This window comes from Coccinella septempunctata, chromosome 3 (genome assembly GCF_907165205.1).
Source record: "Coccinella septempunctata chromosome 3, icCocSept1.1, whole genome shotgun sequence".
In the NCBI taxonomy this organism is placed as follows: Eukaryota; Metazoa; Arthropoda; class Insecta; order Coleoptera; family Coccinellidae; genus Coccinella; species Coccinella septempunctata.
The window spans coordinates 8,980,941-9,001,389 of NC_058191.1; the positions used below are offsets into that span (position 1 = coordinate 8,980,941).

The 20,449-nt window shown below is 35.2% G+C and overlaps 1 protein-coding gene across 1 annotated transcript in view; it reads right to left on the bottom strand.

Moving 5' to 3' along the window:
* Positions 1–3,920: 3,920 nt before the first annotated feature.
* Positions 3,921–20,449, bottom strand: part of LOC123309906 (FMRFamide-related neuropeptides) — a 76,538-nt gene continuing 60,009 nt past the window's right edge. Inside the window, exon 2 of the mRNA XM_044893207.1 lies at positions 3,921–4,689. Within this exon, the coding sequence (XP_044749142.1) occupies positions 4,058–4,681 (624 nt within the window). The 5' untranslated portion in view covers positions 4,682–4,689 and the 3' untranslated portion in view covers positions 3,921–4,057. The remainder of the gene's footprint in view (positions 4,690–20,449) is intronic.

Below are 20,449 nucleotides of genomic sequence, written 5' to 3' on the forward strand. Positions count from 1 at the left end.
TCTCAAATGCCACCACTTTTTTGGGTCTCCCAATAGAAGGAAATTCTTTGTCATCCTCTTCATTCACAATGTTTCTGATTGTGCAAATATCCAGCTGAAATATAAGTCGTTTAGATTCAGATGAAACATTATATAAATTCTCTTACATTGAATATGTTCGCTACCGTCTGACGTATTGTGGATTTTAGAATATCAGGGCAGAGACAGAGTTTGTCTCTGATATTAGTTGTGGCAACGGCGTTATGACATTCACGACATATCATGAGTGCCAACCTTAGGGGAGACTAGGAAGCATTGATACATGGGGAGGCTTGATACAGGCTTATATCCGGGGTCTGTAGCCGTTTTCAAAAGTATTATACTAGTGAACACTATTCTTTGGCACAGGGCATTGCGTAACGTTAATATGTAAAGCTAACAATAGTTTGTTTGTGAAATATTCATCAAAGAGTGTTTCGAGGTGAGAAATTGTAAGTTTTTACTCAAGTTACCTAAGGGTTTTATGATCATGCATTAATTCTTCGGCATAAACAAACATTTCACTGGTAAATATGCATAAAACTACTCAATTTACAGTTTTATTCGGAATTCAAAATATTTAAGTATAAGATGAAAACATGAATCACTTCAAAAATTGCTTTGGGGGAGGTTTGAGACATTTCTCGTGGGGAGGCCTGATACATGTATCATCTTCAGAAAATATTCCGTAGCTAGTTGGATATTCCTACATGAAGGCGTTTTCACCATCCAACATATCAAGGGGATTTTTAACAACTGGAATTTATCCGTACAATCCCCATGTATTTAACGAGGCCGACTTTTCTTGTGCGGAAGTGACTAACCGACCATTTCCTGATTTTTCTACACCTATGGGACCAATGCAAGCCAGTATCATTGCTGACCTACCTACTGAGCTAAATAATCCTAGTATATCCAGCAGCATACATAGCCAAGGCAGAACAAGAACCAAGAAAATCAAACAAAAGAAGTATACGAAAGAAAGAATATGTAGACCGGGGTATTTCGGACAATGAGGATGACACTGTTGAAGAATATGACGAAGAGGGCGAAGATGCAGCCTGTATATATTGCAATAGTTCATTTTCATCCTCTAGATCAAACGAATTCTCGATCTGGTGTCAGGGTTGCTCGCAATGGTATGACGAAGAATTTGCCGGTGTTACAGAAGGCACAAAAAAGTTTATGTGACATTTGCAAGTGATGCCAATGGGACTTATATTTTCAATTGGTGCCTCATGCCTCCCAGTACATCGTATCAATCCTCCCATATGTGGGGAGGCTTGAGACAGTTTGCATGTTTTTCTGTTCAACGTCCTGTACAGAATAAGATGTTTATGTTTTGAGACTTCTATATTTATTTTGATGAACAATTATTTGATGAATTATATAATATAAGAAAAGTCCTGTTACTTCATATAATTCAGTTTCCAAAATAAAAATTCCAAAAAACGTATCAACCCTCCCCAGTCTCCCCTACTTCGTTCTAGTTACAAAAACTTGAGAAAATTATTTCATGGCCAACCGACTGCTAAAATAAATTTGAATGAAGTATATGTATTTTGAGGTATTGAACCTATATCCAAATTTATTCCCATAACTCTGGGACACCCTGTATATCGAAAAACTGCCGGGGGAGTTTATTCTATTCGAATAAAATTCATTCATTTTGAATATAAAATAATATATTCATTCAAGGGATAGGTACATACAGTGAAAGTGTTGATATATTATTTTCAAATAATTAATAAAGTTATAATTTAATTCACTTCTATCGCGTGGTTTTCCACATTTCCACGCATCAATTTTATTCGTTAATTGTGTAAAGCACCATCCTGAATCTTTACTCAACTGGCGCAGGATATTTTTTTCATGCTCTTTTTGTGTTCAGAGTGCGAATATAGAGAAGCGGAAAATTTTCGTTTTTTGTACTTTGCGTGGATACATCTAGAGTATCTAGATGTAATTTTTTCGATACATAGTTCTGGAAATATCACGCGAAATTCGCCTTGTATAGAACAATAGCAGACATTGTCTAAACCCCGTCAAAGACATCCTATAATTTGAATGATGACATTGCCTTAGGGGACATAGTTAGATAAAAAAAAATTTAACTCACTTTGAAATAAAATTGTCTACACTTTTGTTCAACACCACAGATTTGTCCTAAGTTACACTTTTCAAAGCAAAATGGATTGCGGATTCGTTATTGATGCTTGACCTCATGTAACAAAATTAGATCACAATTATTGTCAATAGCAGAATCTTGCAGGTAGGAAATCGTGGTGGTTTACCTCCTAGATCTCTAGAAATCGACGAATTGAATAAATTAAAAGTTTTTCCGAAGGGAAATTTAGCCAAAAACTCGATCACCTGATAATCGTCCTAGAGCTTTGGGAGTCATTTTCTATTGAAGTGACTGATTTTTTCATTTCAAAAATGATGTCTCGGTGTCAGAATATCATTTAGACTATAGGAGGGCAAACACTTTATTGAGAAAACTTGTTTCATGAAGCTTGCTCTTGAGTTTTTTCAGATATTTATATTTTTTGCTTATGCATGAAATTTTAAGACCATTTTTTTTACCATTTTTTAAAACCAGCTCTCTTTAAAAGATGCAGGCTGTTGAAAATCCATGAAAAATTATCTCACAAACGGTTTTCGAATGAATTTCGGGATATAGTTCTCCATTTATTTGATGAATCTTTTTCGACCACGTCTTCTAGTTTTCTCAATATGACCATTACGCACCATAAAAATACCAAAAATTTAAATAACCCAACTCTTGAAACTAAGTTGGACGATATCTAATGAATACTTGAACGTTTCCCGTATAATCTGCCGTTTTTAAATAATTTGATGTTCAAAAATTAAAAAGTATCTGTGAAATTTGAAACATTGGGTACTTTGGTTCAATACAATTTTGTTTGAGAGATCCACAGTCAGATGTGTAGTGTCACAGATTTAGCTGGATATTCTGAATATTATTTGTTTTTTCAGGGGTGGCAAAGCTAATTATGAAAACTTGAAATATCATATCTTTTTATCAGGGCCCAACCAGAGGAAATGGTATAAGAAAAAGTGTTTATTTTGACCTCAAGAATTTACTGTTGAAATATTTGTACGACTCAAAGTCTCATCCTGTATAGAAAATTCAAAATAAAATAAAGATTTTCGTTCTTTATATCATATATCTTCTTTTGATCGCCACTGCTTTTCATCATTTTCATTATTGTAAAGCTTCAAATATTTGCTGTGTATTTACACAGCCAAAAACAGTAAAATTTTCGCTTTGTTACATTATCTCAATATCTCTTCGGATGTTGAAACTAGGTATAGGATTTGTCAAATAAAATTTTTTCATGAGAATAAGAGTTGAAAATAAAAAATTATATACACGGTAAACATTTGAAAAGAGGAAGTAAGTTTACGCACACTTAAACACTTTTTAAACGTATCAATGAAGAAAAGAATTTTGGAAATATCAATCAATCATTAAACTCTTGCTCGATATTCTTCTTTTGAGAGTGCCAAAAATTTTTTTTAGAAGTGGAGGGGGCACGTAGCCTAATGAATCACAAGGTTTACTATTCAGACATCGACATTATTTTTTATCTGGGATATGATTTCTTTTAAATTCTTCGAGATTTTCTTTTCATTCTTCATAAATTTTTCGTATCATACTCTTCTTGAAGTTCATGAATAAATTATGGGATTGAGCGTGTTAACTCTGCATTGAGTTTATATAAATAATCAATGTCATATGAAAAAAAAAGCGTATACACTAATCTCGAAATCTTTTGTATTGAATTGATTTCTTTCAAAGTGTATCGACAGTTATTAATGCACCTCCATGGGGATGAAACTCTGGGAAAACATTTGCAGGCAATGAAAGATTCTCGATTTTTATCAACATGTAATTACAAAATATCAGACGGTTCAGAAATAAATTATCACATAGATATTCTATATTATTATTCCAGCCAAAATCATATCAATCAAACATTAATTTTTGTCGTAACGATAAAACACAAGAACTTCAAACATCACTTTTCCATCTCTCTTGTCCTTCTAATCGCAACTGCACGAATAACCTCCAGAGGGGAGATTCGTAAAACTGGCGTAGTTTACCCAGCATCTTCAAGTCTTCTTGCGTTAGCTCCACACCTTGCATAGGATCTTCTTTGTTTCGACCGAATCGTAGGAAATTGCTGTTTCTTCCGAACCTGAGGAAGTTGCTGTTGCGCTTCACTTCCGGGTCAAAGACGGCGTCTCTCTTGTACCTCCCATTTTCAGTGGCTGGTGGAGGACTTCTTCCGAACCTCAGATAGTCGCGGCTTCTTGAGAATCGCTGTTGGTTTGGATCTCTGCCGAATCTCAGGAAATCTTGTTTGCTACGGCCGAATCTGACAAAATAATCGCTCCTCAGCATCTTCGCGCCCCTGGTTGGACGTGGGTCAGGGTCATTAGATGATCTTCTGTGCTCATATCTTGGTATGTTGTTGGCGCGTTTTTCTGCAGGCTCGAAAATGTCCTCCTGATCGGCGTAGTCTTCTGCAGATATCAGAGTGGGGTCGTAGCTGTCGGAGAATGGATAGTTATCATCGTTGTAGGCCCAGGTGTACTGTGTCAGCACTAACACCAAGAGGGCGGAAATGTACATTGGTGAATCTGAAAATAAAAAATATTTTAATTGTGTGATGTTAGGGTTGTCAATGAACTAGCATTACTTGAAAAGTATATATTATTGAACAAATATTCATAAGAACTGTTAACTAAGGCCACTAAGGAACATAATAATAAAATGCAGACAAATGATGGAAGCAATCAATAACATTATAGTCTTCATTCTGAAAAGAGCTTGAAAATTAACCGGCAATGCGTTCTTGTGTTCGAGTCCAGGCTAGGGAGGTACGTTTTCAATAATTTGTCTGCTCTCTAACTTGATCTGTTACATTTATCACAGAGACTAAACAGTCTTCTGCTTAAAAAAAAGACGAAAAACTCCATTTAATCAGTAAGTTTGCGTAACGAATCGAACAGAAACTTATCGATTGTTGTAAATTTTTTCGACTTTCTTCTGTTTATAGTTCAATGCCAAGCAGACTTTGAAAACACGAATTGAATAAAAATTGCTAGTATATAGTATGTAGTTAGTATATAAAATAAATAAATAATACTGAAGAGAACTAGATTTAAGTTCCGGAACAAGGGAAGTTGTTTGAAAGGGTGAAAAAAGATTTTCACATTTCCCAGCTAACCTATACAATACCTATTCAATTTGCCTATTTTCAACCTAACCTCAAATTATGGATGAAAACGCAAAAAAACGATTTTTCGATATTAATTTTTTCGTTAATTTCGACATAGATTATGTTCACGTAGTCAACACTAATTAAATAAGGTTTGCGAGTTATTAAAATTTTTGGAGTAGGTGTAGCTTGCAATTTTTCAGGTTAGTCTATATCCATATCTCCAGATTCTTCGTAGACATTGAGATCTTGGTTTCCAGAATCAGTTGGAAAATGTGCACTATTTACTTCTTCCAGATTCATTCTAAATATTTCGCGGATCTAATTTAGTTGCTGAAGACCACGCACCACGCTGCCAACTAATCTAAACATTTATTGTGAGGGAGTGGAATAATCTCATTACAAATGTAGAAAAACTTTTTGAACATTTCCAAGAACTGATGGGTTTATTTCATGAATAATTTGAATATACGGTGTATTGATTTCGAAAACATAAATTTTTGCTTTTTCTTGTTTAACAATATTTTTCCATATCAAAAATTTATTTCTTATTTCATTGTGAAGTTTCAAAGAAGAAATTTCGGTTTGAAGATTCTGTTTTCTTCAATCATAAATCGCAAAGAATTCAAAAAGGCATATTGTGAATCGAGAAAATTAGGTACTGCTTATTTTACACAATGAAATCTATATTTTCAGTGATTTCTCATTTCAATCGATGAATTTTTGTTGCAGAAGAGAATCAATAACGAAGATCTAATTTTTGCGTTTCTAACCCTGAATTAGTTATGATGAAAATTGGAGAATGAAAGGGTTATAGATATTGCAATTTGCAATTGTACATGGTGTGGCGTAAAGAATGGATAATAAGTTAAGTGAAAGTCCCTTTGTTTTCGAGAGATTGGAGATTATCGAAAATTCAAGAAAATTATACTCTTTGCCACTCGTTTTGGAGGCCCGCCAAATGAAGGAATTTTTTTCAATCTGTTTTTTGGGTAGTATTTCTGGATAGATGTGCCATCGGGGGGAACCGATAATTTTGGTGGGGGTGGAGTGCACACTCTCTGCTCTACTTATTCTACAAACATGCCGATAAAATACAGAAAGATAATTCGCAGAAATTAAGAAAGTTAATTCCTGAAAATACGTTCAAAAATGTTTTTTATGATTGGATTATTTATAAGGAAGGTATCTGCTTGGATGGCTGATCTAATGGTCGATCAGCGATGCCGTTTATTCCTGCTAAAGAATGCTCCGCGCAGCATATTTTTTCAACGAATATTTCGCAGATATAGCAGGTTGAAGAATTCCAAATTTAGGCAAGTATATAATTTGTTCGAGCCTCGATGACTGGAGTCACGTGAATCCCTCGAAGTGGCAATCACCACTACATTCTATAAAACGAGAGCTATAACGCGTGCTCTGCTCTAAACCTCAATCCTAAAATGAGAAAATCAGCAGCCTATATCTTTTTTTTTATTCTACAAGTCTATTCTACGAGTGAAAAGAAAGGGGCACAAAAATATATCTATACATATTATAAAACTGCTGTTTACTTTTTTGTCCGCCTAAAGATGTAAACCTCAGCGTTTGCACAAGTACATCCGATGAAACTCCAGAGGTGTGAGGGCTCCAAGTTCTCAAGATGAACAAGTTACGTGTATGAGCGGCTTTATTTGGCCGAGTAGTCGGAGACTGGATGTTGCAGTGAGAATCACGATTGAATTAATTTCTTGTCAAAATATTAAACTATTGAACCTGCAATATCTCGCGAACTATTCGTTGAAAAAAGATGCTGCAAAGAGCATTTTTCGTCAGGGATAAATACCGAAGATATCCAATGGAGCATATTTCGGCATCAAATTTACAATGTTGAAACTGATTATTGTATGTTATATCAATGAATATGTTAACGGCATGCAGACAATTATTGAATTCTGAAAAAGTACACCTCCGGGCAGGATTCGAACCCCCGCCGTCTGAATGACGTTAACATATTCATTGATATTTAATTCACAGACATTAATTCCACTACTCAATTGTAGGTTATCCTTGAGAGTTGGATATATGGTATCGCGGACTTTTTTATAGAACTTCCTGAGCTCTACAAAATTCTAGTTGGCCATTTTTCTCTTTATTTTATAGTTTTCTCAGCGTCGTCCATAATACTCGTATCCGGACAAAAATGGACTCCTTCCGACATTTTCAATGCTTATCGTCAGATTTCAACCGAAATAATTAACAAATTATACATATAAACTTTCCTCTTGAACAACTCTATTGAGAAAAACCGCATCAAAGTAGGTTGAGTATTTTAGAAGATCTAAGCATACATAGGGACAGACAGACAGCGGGAAGTGACTTTGTTTCATAATGTGTATTATTCATTCATTCATTCATTCATTTGCTATATTCCGTTGCCGGGAATGAATCTACAAAAAGACGAAAAAAGGGAAAAAACAAAAAGAAAAAGGAAAAAAAAAATAAATAAAAGGAGGTGCGAACAGACTTATAATTTTTCAGGGCTAATTGCGACTGTGTGCTCTCCTGTGACTGTAGAGACCCAACCTTGACCTACATATCCTACCACACTCCGGGCATTGATAGTCACCAACCAGATCTGGCCGCCGCTGTATCCTTCTCAAGTCTCCATTGTAACTGTGTACCAAAAACCTCCACTGTGACCTGTCTAACGCTAGTTGTTGCCAGTTATGATTGGCATTAACTGATTTTAGGGATTGACAAAAAATATGTGTATTATAAAATAAAGTTGATTAACAGGTTTAATTCGTTCCTGTGTCTTTGACAACATGGAATTCTACAACCATATTTTGTTGTTGCCTCTAGAATACATAATTGTTTTCATTTGTTCCTGTGATCGGAAATCTCAGTCTCAATTATCTTGCATTTCGATTACAAATCTAGACCGGTATATTCTAGGTAGCTGTCATCTATCTGCAGATTGAATGTAAGTCAATAATTGTTCCTTACATCATTCATATTTGTGAAATGTGTTTTTTCTTCAGGAAGGTCGTTATTGTATGGATAAATTTCTCCTAATGAAATTCGTCCTGCAAATATTCAAAAAAACTTTTCGACATGAAGACTGACTTTGTTTTAGCTCATGACTGAAAAGGTGAAATTCGTAATTCACGATTGAAACCATCGAGAATCGAAGCCAGGGTGGCTGACTCACTGCTGCCTCCAGGATCAATTATTTTTTTCATTACTTCGTGCATTCTGATGGATATAATTTGCAGATCATCTGCTGCAATTAATAGTATTTCGGGTGAAATGAAACTGTCGAGTATCTTCATGAATATTACGAAGAATTCATTTACATTTGATATTTCATAATCGGAGGAAGCGGCACGTGGCAAACTACTGGTTTTCATAAAAAATGTATAATACCGAGTGGTCCAAATAAAGCTAGTAGGTGTGTATTAGCACTTCCGATAAACGCCCCTAAAAAGTCAATTTTTGTATGGAAAGAAAATTAGGAATTTTCATGCAAAAATCTACAATATATTAACTTTGGAATGAGGCCCTATATGGGAAAATTTGAAGGGTTTTTTCAGATTGCGCATACACTCGAATAATATGCAATTGACAAATTGAAATATTATAGATAGATAGATAGATAATTATAATCAATGAAAAAATTGGGTCTTGCATTCAAAAAACGAAAGATGGTATCATTTCCGTAGAACGAATCAGGATTTTTTTCCAAGAATTAATCTCTCCTAACAAAGCTTAACTACAAAATTTCAAGTGTTCATCTTCAGTCTTTCTTTGAAATATTCTAATGAATAGTCTCCGTGAATCACCTTGTATATCGTTATTTGGTATGGTAAGGTTTCTACTTTTTAAGAAAAAGTTACTCTCAAATAAAGTAACGAGTTCTTCCAGCGCCAGAAAAATATTTCTTTCAGTGAGTTAGGTAGCAAGAATAAAAACAATCTGAGGCGATGGAAACATTCTTGGTGAAAATTTCTAATCAAATATTCATACGTCAAAGACGGGAATCTTGAATTAATCTAGTTTTTATGTTTTTTGTTCATCAATTAAGTACGTTAAAGTGGTTTCTTTATATCACAGTGAGTATCTTAATATGTCTGATTCTCCAATTTAAAAGCGTTATTCAAAATGGAAAGATTATTTATCGTTAATTTGATGATTTGTCTATGATTCTAGTATTCAGTTGGTCCAAAGGTCCAGAACTGAAATAGTTATTTGACGAATAGAGTTCCTCAAATGAGGACAAAGGAAAAAATCACACGGTTAAATATCACACTACCTATCTTGAAGAATAAATTCGGATTATACTAATGATTCGATCCTGAAAAACATTCTTTGGAGTAGCTGAAGTTTCTGCAGCTCTGTGCTTTGGCACCATCTTGATGGAAATAACTAATTGGACCGTTCATCATAATTAAATTCGCCTAAAAAAGAAAAGATAATTTCTTCTCCAAAACATTCTGCCATTAAAGTTCTATGTAGGAAAATAGGGCGCCACAATTTGCCTCTGACTGATAGCAAATCACACTGAGTGGTCATCAGAAGCTCTGAACTTGGAGATCTGCCTTATTGCAATATTGGAATGTCAAAAATTGTCGTAAGGAGTATTCAGATATTACAATGAATACAGATATGTATTATTAAAAATGAGGTGATATATTTTATGAATAATCTTTACACAATCCTGGATGAAGTACATCAGTATGCCTCTCCCATATTATGGCTGTTATTCATCTGAAGATGACGAAAAATATTGATTTTTCACGAACAAGTCGTGAACGATGTCGTTGATTGCAGACTGTTACAGCCGATTCTCTGTAAACTATAAGTAAGAGATATAGGAAAATTATCACATAAAATTTTGTAAAGCTCGAGAAATTCTAGTGAAAACTACACGATAGCACATATCTAACCTTTAAGGCTAGCTCACGATAACCAATTTTTATTCAATGCAAAATAATGTTCCATTTGAAGAGAGCTTCTGGCATGTAATGAATTGATGTAAAATAATGGAGGTGTCGCTTATCTGCGCCATATAGTTTATTTCTGATAAAAAATGCTTGTTAAGAGGGTTTCACACCGTTACAGTGGTGAGTTCAAAAAGTGGGAATGAATATATTACGTCAGAAATCACTAATTTACATGGGGTTTTCATTATAATTCAATTAAATCAGTTCGTCACCTCAGAAAGTCAGAAATTTTTTTATTCGTCAATCGGCAAAAAAATAAAAAAAATTTTTCATTGAAGATCAAATATTCTATCATGTCATTAACTTTCCAAGGTGCAATTATCTCTTCTATGAATTTCCACATGAAGAAATTTCTCGAAAAGTCTCGCCATTGTCTACAATTCGCATCCTGGTGAAAGTGGAAAAAGACGTTAGTTAAGTGCTGCCATCTTTTCTACGAAAGTGGAAACTATTGTAATATCCGTAACTTTTACTTATCGTTCAAGTGTTCCGGCAACAGCCCACATTCTGGTAGTCTTTCCCTCTTTACACCTTATACGGATGGCGAGAAAGTCACGTGGTATGAACTCCTCTTAAAGCATAATTTTCTGAATCATATTTCGCGAGATATGAGAGTTTGAAGAAATACGAATTCAAGCACTGAATAAAATCTGCCCTGTCATTTGACGGCTACTTCGAGGCGAGGTTATAGAAGGGGAACGATCGATATAATTTAATCATTTCAATTCTAGTGATAACTTCGTAGGCTTTAGCTGAATCGAGGCAATAGGTAATTGTGGAGTTTGTTTTCTAGATTTCCGTCATCATGGGGGTTTCCGTTACATGCTTATTAAGTTTTCTATGTTGATTATTGTTCTTGATTATTGATCATTATTAATTTTCAATGTTATCTTCCGTAGTAAGGCTTGTTGATTTTCTGCTCACTATTTTTCATGAATATTTTTTTTTATATCTATACAAGCATTTTGAAATGGAAAAATTAAAAATTGTGCGAGTGAAGCCGTGGCTTCAAGGTATAAAATCTGACAATTAAAAATAGCGAAAATGTTCAATGTAGTCCTCATAAGCTTGAATAGATATTTTTCGTCGATCGCAAATTCTTCAAATGAATTTTGCCTTTTTTTCATTTGATGTAGAAAATATGATGACAAACATTTTAAATCCAACAGTCTTCAACGGAACTTCATATAGAAAACCGAAAATTTTTCAGGGGGCTATCTGCAAATTAGGTTACCATTTTCGATTGAATTGAATAACTGAAAAACTATTCGTTTTCTTATATTAGAAGCTTCATACAATTATTATGTTCTTCATATAATAACAGACCTGAGAAGTTAAATACGTAGGTAGTAAAAAATATTGGTCCTCATTTGAAATCAATGAATTTTTTTCTTTTTTTTTGTCGGAATTGAAGATCTTCGGAAGAAAAACAAAAAAGACCTAAAAAAACCAGTTCGGTAATAATAGGTTCCTACACACCAAAAGAAAGTTTTTTTCGATAATCAAAGATAACCAAATTTTTACCATGGTTTTGCTAAAAAATATCTCTCTTTTTTGAAAAATCCCTATAAGTCGAGTAGGTAGTGTTCAGCTTATAGTTTAAATCCATTTTTTTGCAATTTTCCTTAAATGGTTCTTTTATGCTGGGGGTAACATTAAAAATGAAAATGTAGCATGCTGTTTCTGGTTTAACTAGAGGTGGTTCTTCTATGAAAATATTTCACTTCTATAGAGTAGTGTCCACAATCTCATTGTTCAAATTTTCAGCTCAATGTTGCGAGCAATATCAGAAGACTGCCAACGTCAAACATCCTGTATAAGGACAATCGTCCCATTCTATAGTATAATTTCCAATTGAAACAATCTCATCGCTTGATACAACTCGTCGCACTTGAGTCACAAGGGAACGAAATTGAATCCAAGAAAGTAAGGTAACACCTAATCATGTCATACTGTCCTTAGGAACATTCTCCGATTTCGAAGTTCACCTGCTTATAGACTGGCATCTTGTGTCAAATTATATCTATGAAACGAACGGAGATCGGAAGGGGTTAATCTGCATATCGTTCGTGTACGACAAATGGCCTAATCCAATCTCTCGCCAAGTTTCCGGGTGGCATTGCATGAATTAACTACAATGTCGAGAGTGATTCTGCTCGACTAGTAGACTACAAACAAGAATACCCAAAGGACTGAGGCCCATTTACGTTATGCTAACTAACAACAATTGCTCGTTGACTATTTCAAAATGAAAAGATATAATTGGTCACCAACAATTTGACGACAAGTACACACAGTGTTAGCCAAATTAAACAAGCCTTTCTGATAATAATTGCGTATTTATTTGGTTCGGCAATAATTTCCAAGCCAACAATTTTTTTGGAGAAGTTTCGAACAGGATTTTGCTTATTTTAATATCCTTTGGAAAGAGCATTCCAAGGTGGTATCTACCTACACCTACCATGGAAAACCCCAGAATATTTGTATATTCGGGTTATTTACGTTTTCAAGTGATATTTATAAGTTTTTTTTATGTATTCAATTCAGTCATTCAATCTTCAGTTGTTTGCTTCATTTTCGGTTTGTTCTTTTTCGATTAATATTTATATTAATTTTCAGTATTTCCTTTGATTTGTACCCGCCCGCTTCGCAGGACCAATTTTTCAAATTCTTCTTTCAACACAAGAGAGACTACATATTACTTGATAAGACTCGAATAATGCGTCCTCTAAAAAATGCCTAGAAGTATTTCACTGATACTCTATCTATAGATGGATGATACATCTTTTATATCAAACGTCGACCATATTTTGTAACCAGCAATATTTTTGAAAAAATATTGTTCCAAAATATGTCTTAGGAGGTAAGTGATCTTGATAAATCAACCGTTTTCGTGTAATTTGAGTTTGAAGATATACACTCTGACAAAAAAAGTATACGAAAATTCTCATTTAAATTGCCCGCGTTGAGTATTTTCAAGTATTTGAAGTTTCTGTATGTTGGTAGGACTGTCCGTAATTACTATGCCAAACATGAGCGCGGTCTGTCGACTAGTTTGTTCACGACAACTGTTGAAACCAGTCGACCTCAGTAGTAGTCTACAAATTTTACAATGGAAAAAAATATTGAACAAAGAATTAGTCTCAAATTTTGTGTTTTGAACGAAATTTCGTTCAGGACAACCGTCGACCTCTTAAACCGACGATAACGTCGAAAAAATCAAGGAAATTGTGTCAAGCGGTCAATAAGAACTTCTATTTAACTGTTTTGAGACGTTTGCTTGAAGATATTCGCCGTAAACGGCCGGATTTGTGGTAAAACAATTCGTGGATTTTTCATGACAATAACGCACCAACTCATCCAGCCACGGTTATTAGCGATTTTAAGAGCAAACACTCGATAAATACCATCGATCAGCCACCTTATTCGCCTGATCTAGCTCCCTGTGACTTTTTTCTTTTCTTCAGACTGAAATTACCGCTCTGGGGAACCAGATTTGATTCCATAGACGCCATAAAAGAAAATTCGCAGGAGCAGCTGAAGGTCAGCTCGAAAAGCGCCTATAAAAAATATTTCCATGATTGGAAAAAGAGTTGAATTTGTCATAAATATACAGGGTGAGTCTGGAGGAACGGACTAAACTACAGGTATGTATTATACACGTAAAAATAATTTCAAAAAACCCTTATGTTCTTATACGAGTCTCATTTGTTTTCAAATACACTTCAAATTAACGCACATTATGGAAATCTCAAATTTATTCTACAACTGAAGGTGTTCTCAATGATAATTATTTTATCAGAATTATGCATGCATATGTTATCCACTTTGAACGGTTTTCTTCCATACAGATGTTTTTTCCCAGCAAGAATAAAAAAAGATGATATTATCAGATTTTGAATGTCTCCATTCTAAAATCAGTTGTTCTCGATCAATTCTAGTGATCGATAGTTTTTCTTTCGTTTGATTTTCTACACTCGATCGCTATGCAACACGAAACACGCAATTTGACCCAAGAGGAATGTGCCCAAGCGGTAGTTTTGCGAGAAGAACACAAGAATTGCAGAAAGGTTTGGAGTTTCCCATACAAGTGTGTCCAGAATGTTGCAACGATTCAGGGAGACAGGTATGCATGTCCGAAGACCAGGACAGGATAGACCACGGGTAACAACTGCCATTCAAGAACGTTACTTGAGAGTTTCTTCGTTGAGACAACGGTTTACAACCGATCGCCTCCTTCAAATTCAGCTTGAGCAAACTCATGAGGTGCAAATTAGCACTCAGACAATAAGAAATCGACTAAGAGAATATGATTTGAGGCCTCCTGTCGCGGCAAGAGGCCCAGCTCTTACCCCAGCCCATCGAAGGGCGCGTTTGGATTTTGCGAGAGAGCATATCCATTGGGAAGAGGCCGATTGGGAAAGAGTTCTCTTCACAGATGAGTCTAGATTCTGCCTCTACCATTGTGATCGACGTTCCCTTGTATACAGACGTCCACATGAAAGATATGCTCAGTGCAATTTCCTGAATACTACTGGTTTCGGGGGAGGATCGATTATGGTATGGGGTGGAATATCTTTGACTGCTCGCACATACCTAGTGGTCGTTGATAATGGAGCTATGAATGCTGATAAGTATATAAGGAACATTCTTGAAGAGCATGTAGTGCCATTTGCCCCATACATTGGTGAAAATTTCATTTTTATGGACGATAATGCCAGACCCCATCGTGCGCGCATCTTTCAGGAGTACCTTGAAGAGGTTGAAGTCTCTCGAATGGAATGACCAGCAAGAAGTCCAGATCTCAATCCGATTGACCAGGTTTGGGACAACCTGTAGTTAACGCAAGGGGTGGAAATACCAAGTATTAAATCACTTATCATCATTTCAGTATTTTGAAAATTGTTCATTTCTCTTCTTTCACATATAAGATTTGGTGAAATCCTGAATTTTTTCCATTTAATGTGTCTTGTTTCGTTCAAAACCTTGCCGAGAGAACATAAAAAATAAGTTTTGAAGTCAATGTAGAGTTAACTTTCATTAAAATTGAGATTTTCAGAATGTGTGTTTATTTTTTTTGCGCAGTGTAGATGGCGTGTAATTACAAACAAACAAAATTTCCTACATCAACATGATTTTAATCATAGCGCTGTTGCAACAATGTTCAAAAATACCGCCATATTAACCTCTAAACACATTCTACTTCGTCTGCGAAGGGCTTTTGTTGCTGTTTCAAGTGATTCATGTCTTTCTTTGACAAGCACTGCCTCATTTCTAATGCGTCGAATTAGGGCTTCTGGAGTGTCGACTTTCACTTCATGCTTATGCCAGCCCCAGAAACAATAGACCACTGGTGTGAGGTCTGGAGGTCTTGGAGGCCAACTAATTGGACCACCGTGATAAAAAGCGGTAAAATATTTGAAACGTTTTAATCAAGCTATATTTTGAACACAAGTAAGGATCGTATAAGAACATATGGGTTTTTTGAAATTATTTTTAGGTGTATAATACACACCTGGAGGTTGGTCCGTTCCTCCCGATTCACCCTGTAAATAATATATTCCAATATTGGAATCTTTCATTTAGGAAGTTATGTGAGAAAAACTGATTATCGTTGAATACCTTCGCACTACTTCTCGAAGTGTGCCGATTTCGTGAGATTGTAGTACCTACCTTCAATGATCGGTTTCGGATATGAGTTTATTAGATAAAGAGCCTTTATTTTTTGATTTTTTATCATCCCTAAAAATATTGCTTGCGTTTTCCGATTCGCCTTGTATGAGATACACAAAGAGTTTTTGTTGATTTTGAATTGTTGATAATATAGTAGCGTGAACTTTTGCATAGAACTATGTACTAAGGAAAAATACATAAAAATTGGTCGGCGTATTGCGGCCGTTTTTCTCGGGTTAACCCTCACGCCCCACGATATAAGGATATAGCGAATATAATGTAAGTAAGGAAAACTCTTTAATCTTTGAATATGCATCTTTTCAATGTGTGTGAATAGATGGACATAAAGGCTTTATATACATAGTTCTTCCGGCGTTCATCCGAACTCCGAAGCGAACACTTCATATATTTCAGCGCTAGTGCAACTCTCCTTTTGGTCCCACAATTTGCATATTCTGTGCATGAGATACACGTGAGCAAGCAACATAGGTAAAGCTCGAAAAAAACTTAAACAAACTCCAATTAGCGAAAAGTAAACAAACAAACACTCGGACTTTCATATTTATAATAACAGTTTAAGTTATTAAGATTAGAAACTTCAGACGCAGGAAGTCTTTGGGGCGATGTCAACTTAATATGAACTGGTGTTAACATTGCTGATTGCCGGATCTAAAGGATCGTTACTAATTGAAAGGGGAAGGCTATTAAGAAGAGCTTCAATCTGCATTAAGATCGAATGAAACTCTTTGTATGAAACAGTTTTTCGCACCTGTAGACTGAAAGAGAGTTTTTTCTCCTTTTAATGCTTCCCCACAAATCGCAAATATGTGGGGAAAGCGAAAGGAATGCATTGAATTTTCAACCAATGTGAAAGATTCGATATTTCTTTTTTGAGGGCTCCACTATATTCTGAAGAACTATGAAATTGTCCTATTCTTTCAAAAACCTAGAAGCTCAACATCTATACAAACATTCGCGTTTATATGATATATCAGATAAGATTTCAAATAAAAACTGAAAAGAAAAAATTATCGAACCAAATGAGCCTTGAACTCGAACGATTCTTTCATTACCTGTCCAGTTTTTTTTTTGTAAAAGCCCTGGACGGCCCAATTCAACAAAATATCACTTGATTGCGAGATTCAGTAATATTCAATTATTCCATGTAAAACTGGAGACAATAAAATATTGTGTTGCCACCATATTTGACTATAGCTTCGAGAAATAACCTGTATGTTTATGGGCAGGTGCCAATTAGACTAATTTCAATTGTGGCATGTACCTATGTAACTTTGTTCTATATTGTTCGAGGTATTCGAACTAAATACCAACTATTTGAGTCGAACAATTTGGTGTCAATTTGTTTAATACAAATTAATTTTGGCCAATGGATGATTGTATACACGTGGAGTGAGGAAACAGTTGGGAACGCTTGATGTTGATTTATATTAATTTTTGCATCCATTCCGGACGTCTGAAATGTTCGTTATTCTGATACTAATGGTGAAATCATTATTTCATACTATACTAATCAATTCTTGCTTTATTACTTAGTATCTGACCGACTATACGATTCTTCTGCTTATTAAGCCCGTTTGTAACAGCCCAGAAATCTCTGGAGAATTCTCTACCAAATTTGGGTGAGAAAACAGCAGAGATTATTTTGTACGCAACTGAACAGAGAATTCTACCGAAAGTGCGTATGTAACGGTACATAATTCACGGCGCATGAAATCTCGAGTAAATTTTCTAGAGAATTCTCGGCTGTTGCAAACGGGCTTTAGTGAGCTGTAACAATGATAAAATTGCTTCTGCATCTTATAGATACCTCTCAAACATCCAACCGATGAGGGACTTTGCAATAATTTATTCCACTCCCAATATTTTGAAACTATTCATTGAAAATATATGCCACAGACGCAGCTCAGATGCCGAAGGCGATTTCCGAATACATTATCATACTTATTGATACTCTGTCAGTGAAATTTCCCAAAAATTTTCCCAAAAATTCTCCCGAACCACTAGCCAGTCTTTTTGGTGACAAGGATCTAAATGCAGGAATTGTTTCAATCTATCTTTTGTGTAGTATTCCTGTCCTGGATAGATGCGCTATCAAATGATATTCATGATTTTTGCCGCTCATGCATTTCTTTTTAAGATCCAACTCAAATTTCCTATTGTGTTTAAAATAATGTGGAGTGAAAGAAATATGGTTACCTGAGTGCCAAAGTGAGAACGAACATGCCTGTTTCATTGAGATTCCGCAATGGTAGGTATAAATTTCCAGCATTTAATACAAAATAAATTCTTATTACAATGAGTCAAGGCCTAGTTCGATGTAAACCTTCTCTTCGAAATTGTAAGCAACTGAGATGATTCCTGCAAGTAGAATGGAGCCTGCAAGCAGAATGGAGCCTGCAAGCAGAATGAAGCAATCGCTCTACATTTATTCTTAGAGGTGTAGAGCATGTGAGCACGGTAGCCAATTAGAGACTTAGAACACCTCTCAACACTCAATACTCAATTCAATAAAACGATATTCTGAAATTGTCATCTTTTCTCGTTTTCTTTCATCATCAAACACCCAAAATTATTGAAATGAATAGTTCCAAGTGAATTTTCTCGTTTTCTTTCAGGATTCAACCACAAAGTTATGAAATGAATATTTTTAAGTGATGAAGTAAATTTTAGCACTCCTGTGATAAAGAAAATAAAAGCCCCTCATTTCGAAAAAGTCACACTTTCTCAAAAAATTAGTAGTCCAACATTGTTACTCAGTTTCTTTATGATAATGGTTTGTATAATAAACAAATCCAATGTTATCTCTTTCTCATCTCTTCATGTTCAGTTAAGTTAGCACCATTGTATTTTTCATATGAAACATATTTTTGTTGCTACTGAAATGTTTTTATAACTGAAGTTATGCTCTTTTCAAAATGGCTGGGGAGTTCAACTAAAAAAGTGCAAAAATCATTACTTAACTCTACAAGATTTATTGCTATTCAGATTCAGACCATATTCCTTGTTTCCTTGCATATTCCATAGCCGGTTCAAGTCCTGTTTCAGTTTAATGGCTGCAATTCATCAATAAAGAAATCAAGGAAGAGTTGTAAATTATTAGCATACATGTGCACTTTGCAGTGATAAATGAACTTTGTAAATAGCCTGGTGTACAAGAAGAAGAGTATAGGCCCAAGAACAGAGCTCTGAGGGACTCCACTCAATACGAGTCTGGCACTAGAAACTTTATTACCCAATTTAACGATTCAAGAACGACCACTGAGATAAGACTCGAATAGTTTCAGTGCCTCTCCCACATACTCCGCAAAAACTTTTATTATAGCAATAAGAGTATCATGCCTGAATCTGGTGTTTAACGCACAACAATCATGAGAATCCTTAAACAACATAAATTCCATCCTTAAGATACAATTGGTTCAACTGAATGAGGATGATCCCGATCGCCGACTCCAGTTCTGTGAAGTGGTCAGTGATATGAAACGGTATCTAATCAGAACTATATCTTCGATATCTGTTTTTCGGACAGGAGTTCATTTTAACTTAATGCGCATGGTCTCTCTGTGCTACGATTTTAGTAAAAGGTGTTGGTAGATATTTAGATATTACGAAAGGTTTTTGTCGAGTCACCTCCCCAGAGGGGTTTGATCTAGGAAAGTCTTATTGGATATTGGATCACTTGTGAAATCATTGGAACAAATAAGCAAGTTGAATATACTGAATAGTGTCCCTTTAAAATGATTGCTGAATGTAAGTTTTGGATATAGGCAAGACATTTTACTAAAAACCATTTATTTCGTCCTATCGATTTCCAACTCGAAAGTTCCTGAGATAAACTTCACGTACGAGGATTTATTGATATCTATTGAAACTAGACCAGTTCCATGCATACAAAAAATATTGCGTTACCATAGCAACGAACAATAACTCATTAGAAGTGTCAGTGTTAAGTTTGAGGTCAAAAAAGTAAACCAGAGTTATGCAATAAATTAAAAGAAAGAAGATGCCCTGATGCACTGAATATTTCATACGAACGCGTTCATCATATAGTTCACGTCTCTTTGGACATAAGAAAAATTGCTGCAAAATGGATCCCCAAATGTTTGAATTTTGACCAAAAGCGTACAAGAGTAGAAGCATCGCGTTCGATCTGTGCTCGATTTGAAAACGATGTAGACTTATTAAACCGAATTGTTACTATGGATGAGACTCCGGTACATTTCTGCGATCCAGAAACAAATCAACAATCGATGGAATGGCGACACTCTGCTTCTCCAAGACCAAAGAAGTTTCTTGTAAAAAAATCTACTGGAAAAGTTCTTGCTTCAATTTTTTTTGGGATTGCCATGGAGTAATCATGATCGATTTCTTGGATAACGGTAGAACAATATCCTGAGATTTCTATTTGACCTTACTGACCACTCTACAGGAAAACATTGAAGAGAAAAGACGCGGAAAGCTATCCAAAGTTATTCTGTTCTTGCAGGACGATGCCCCTGCACA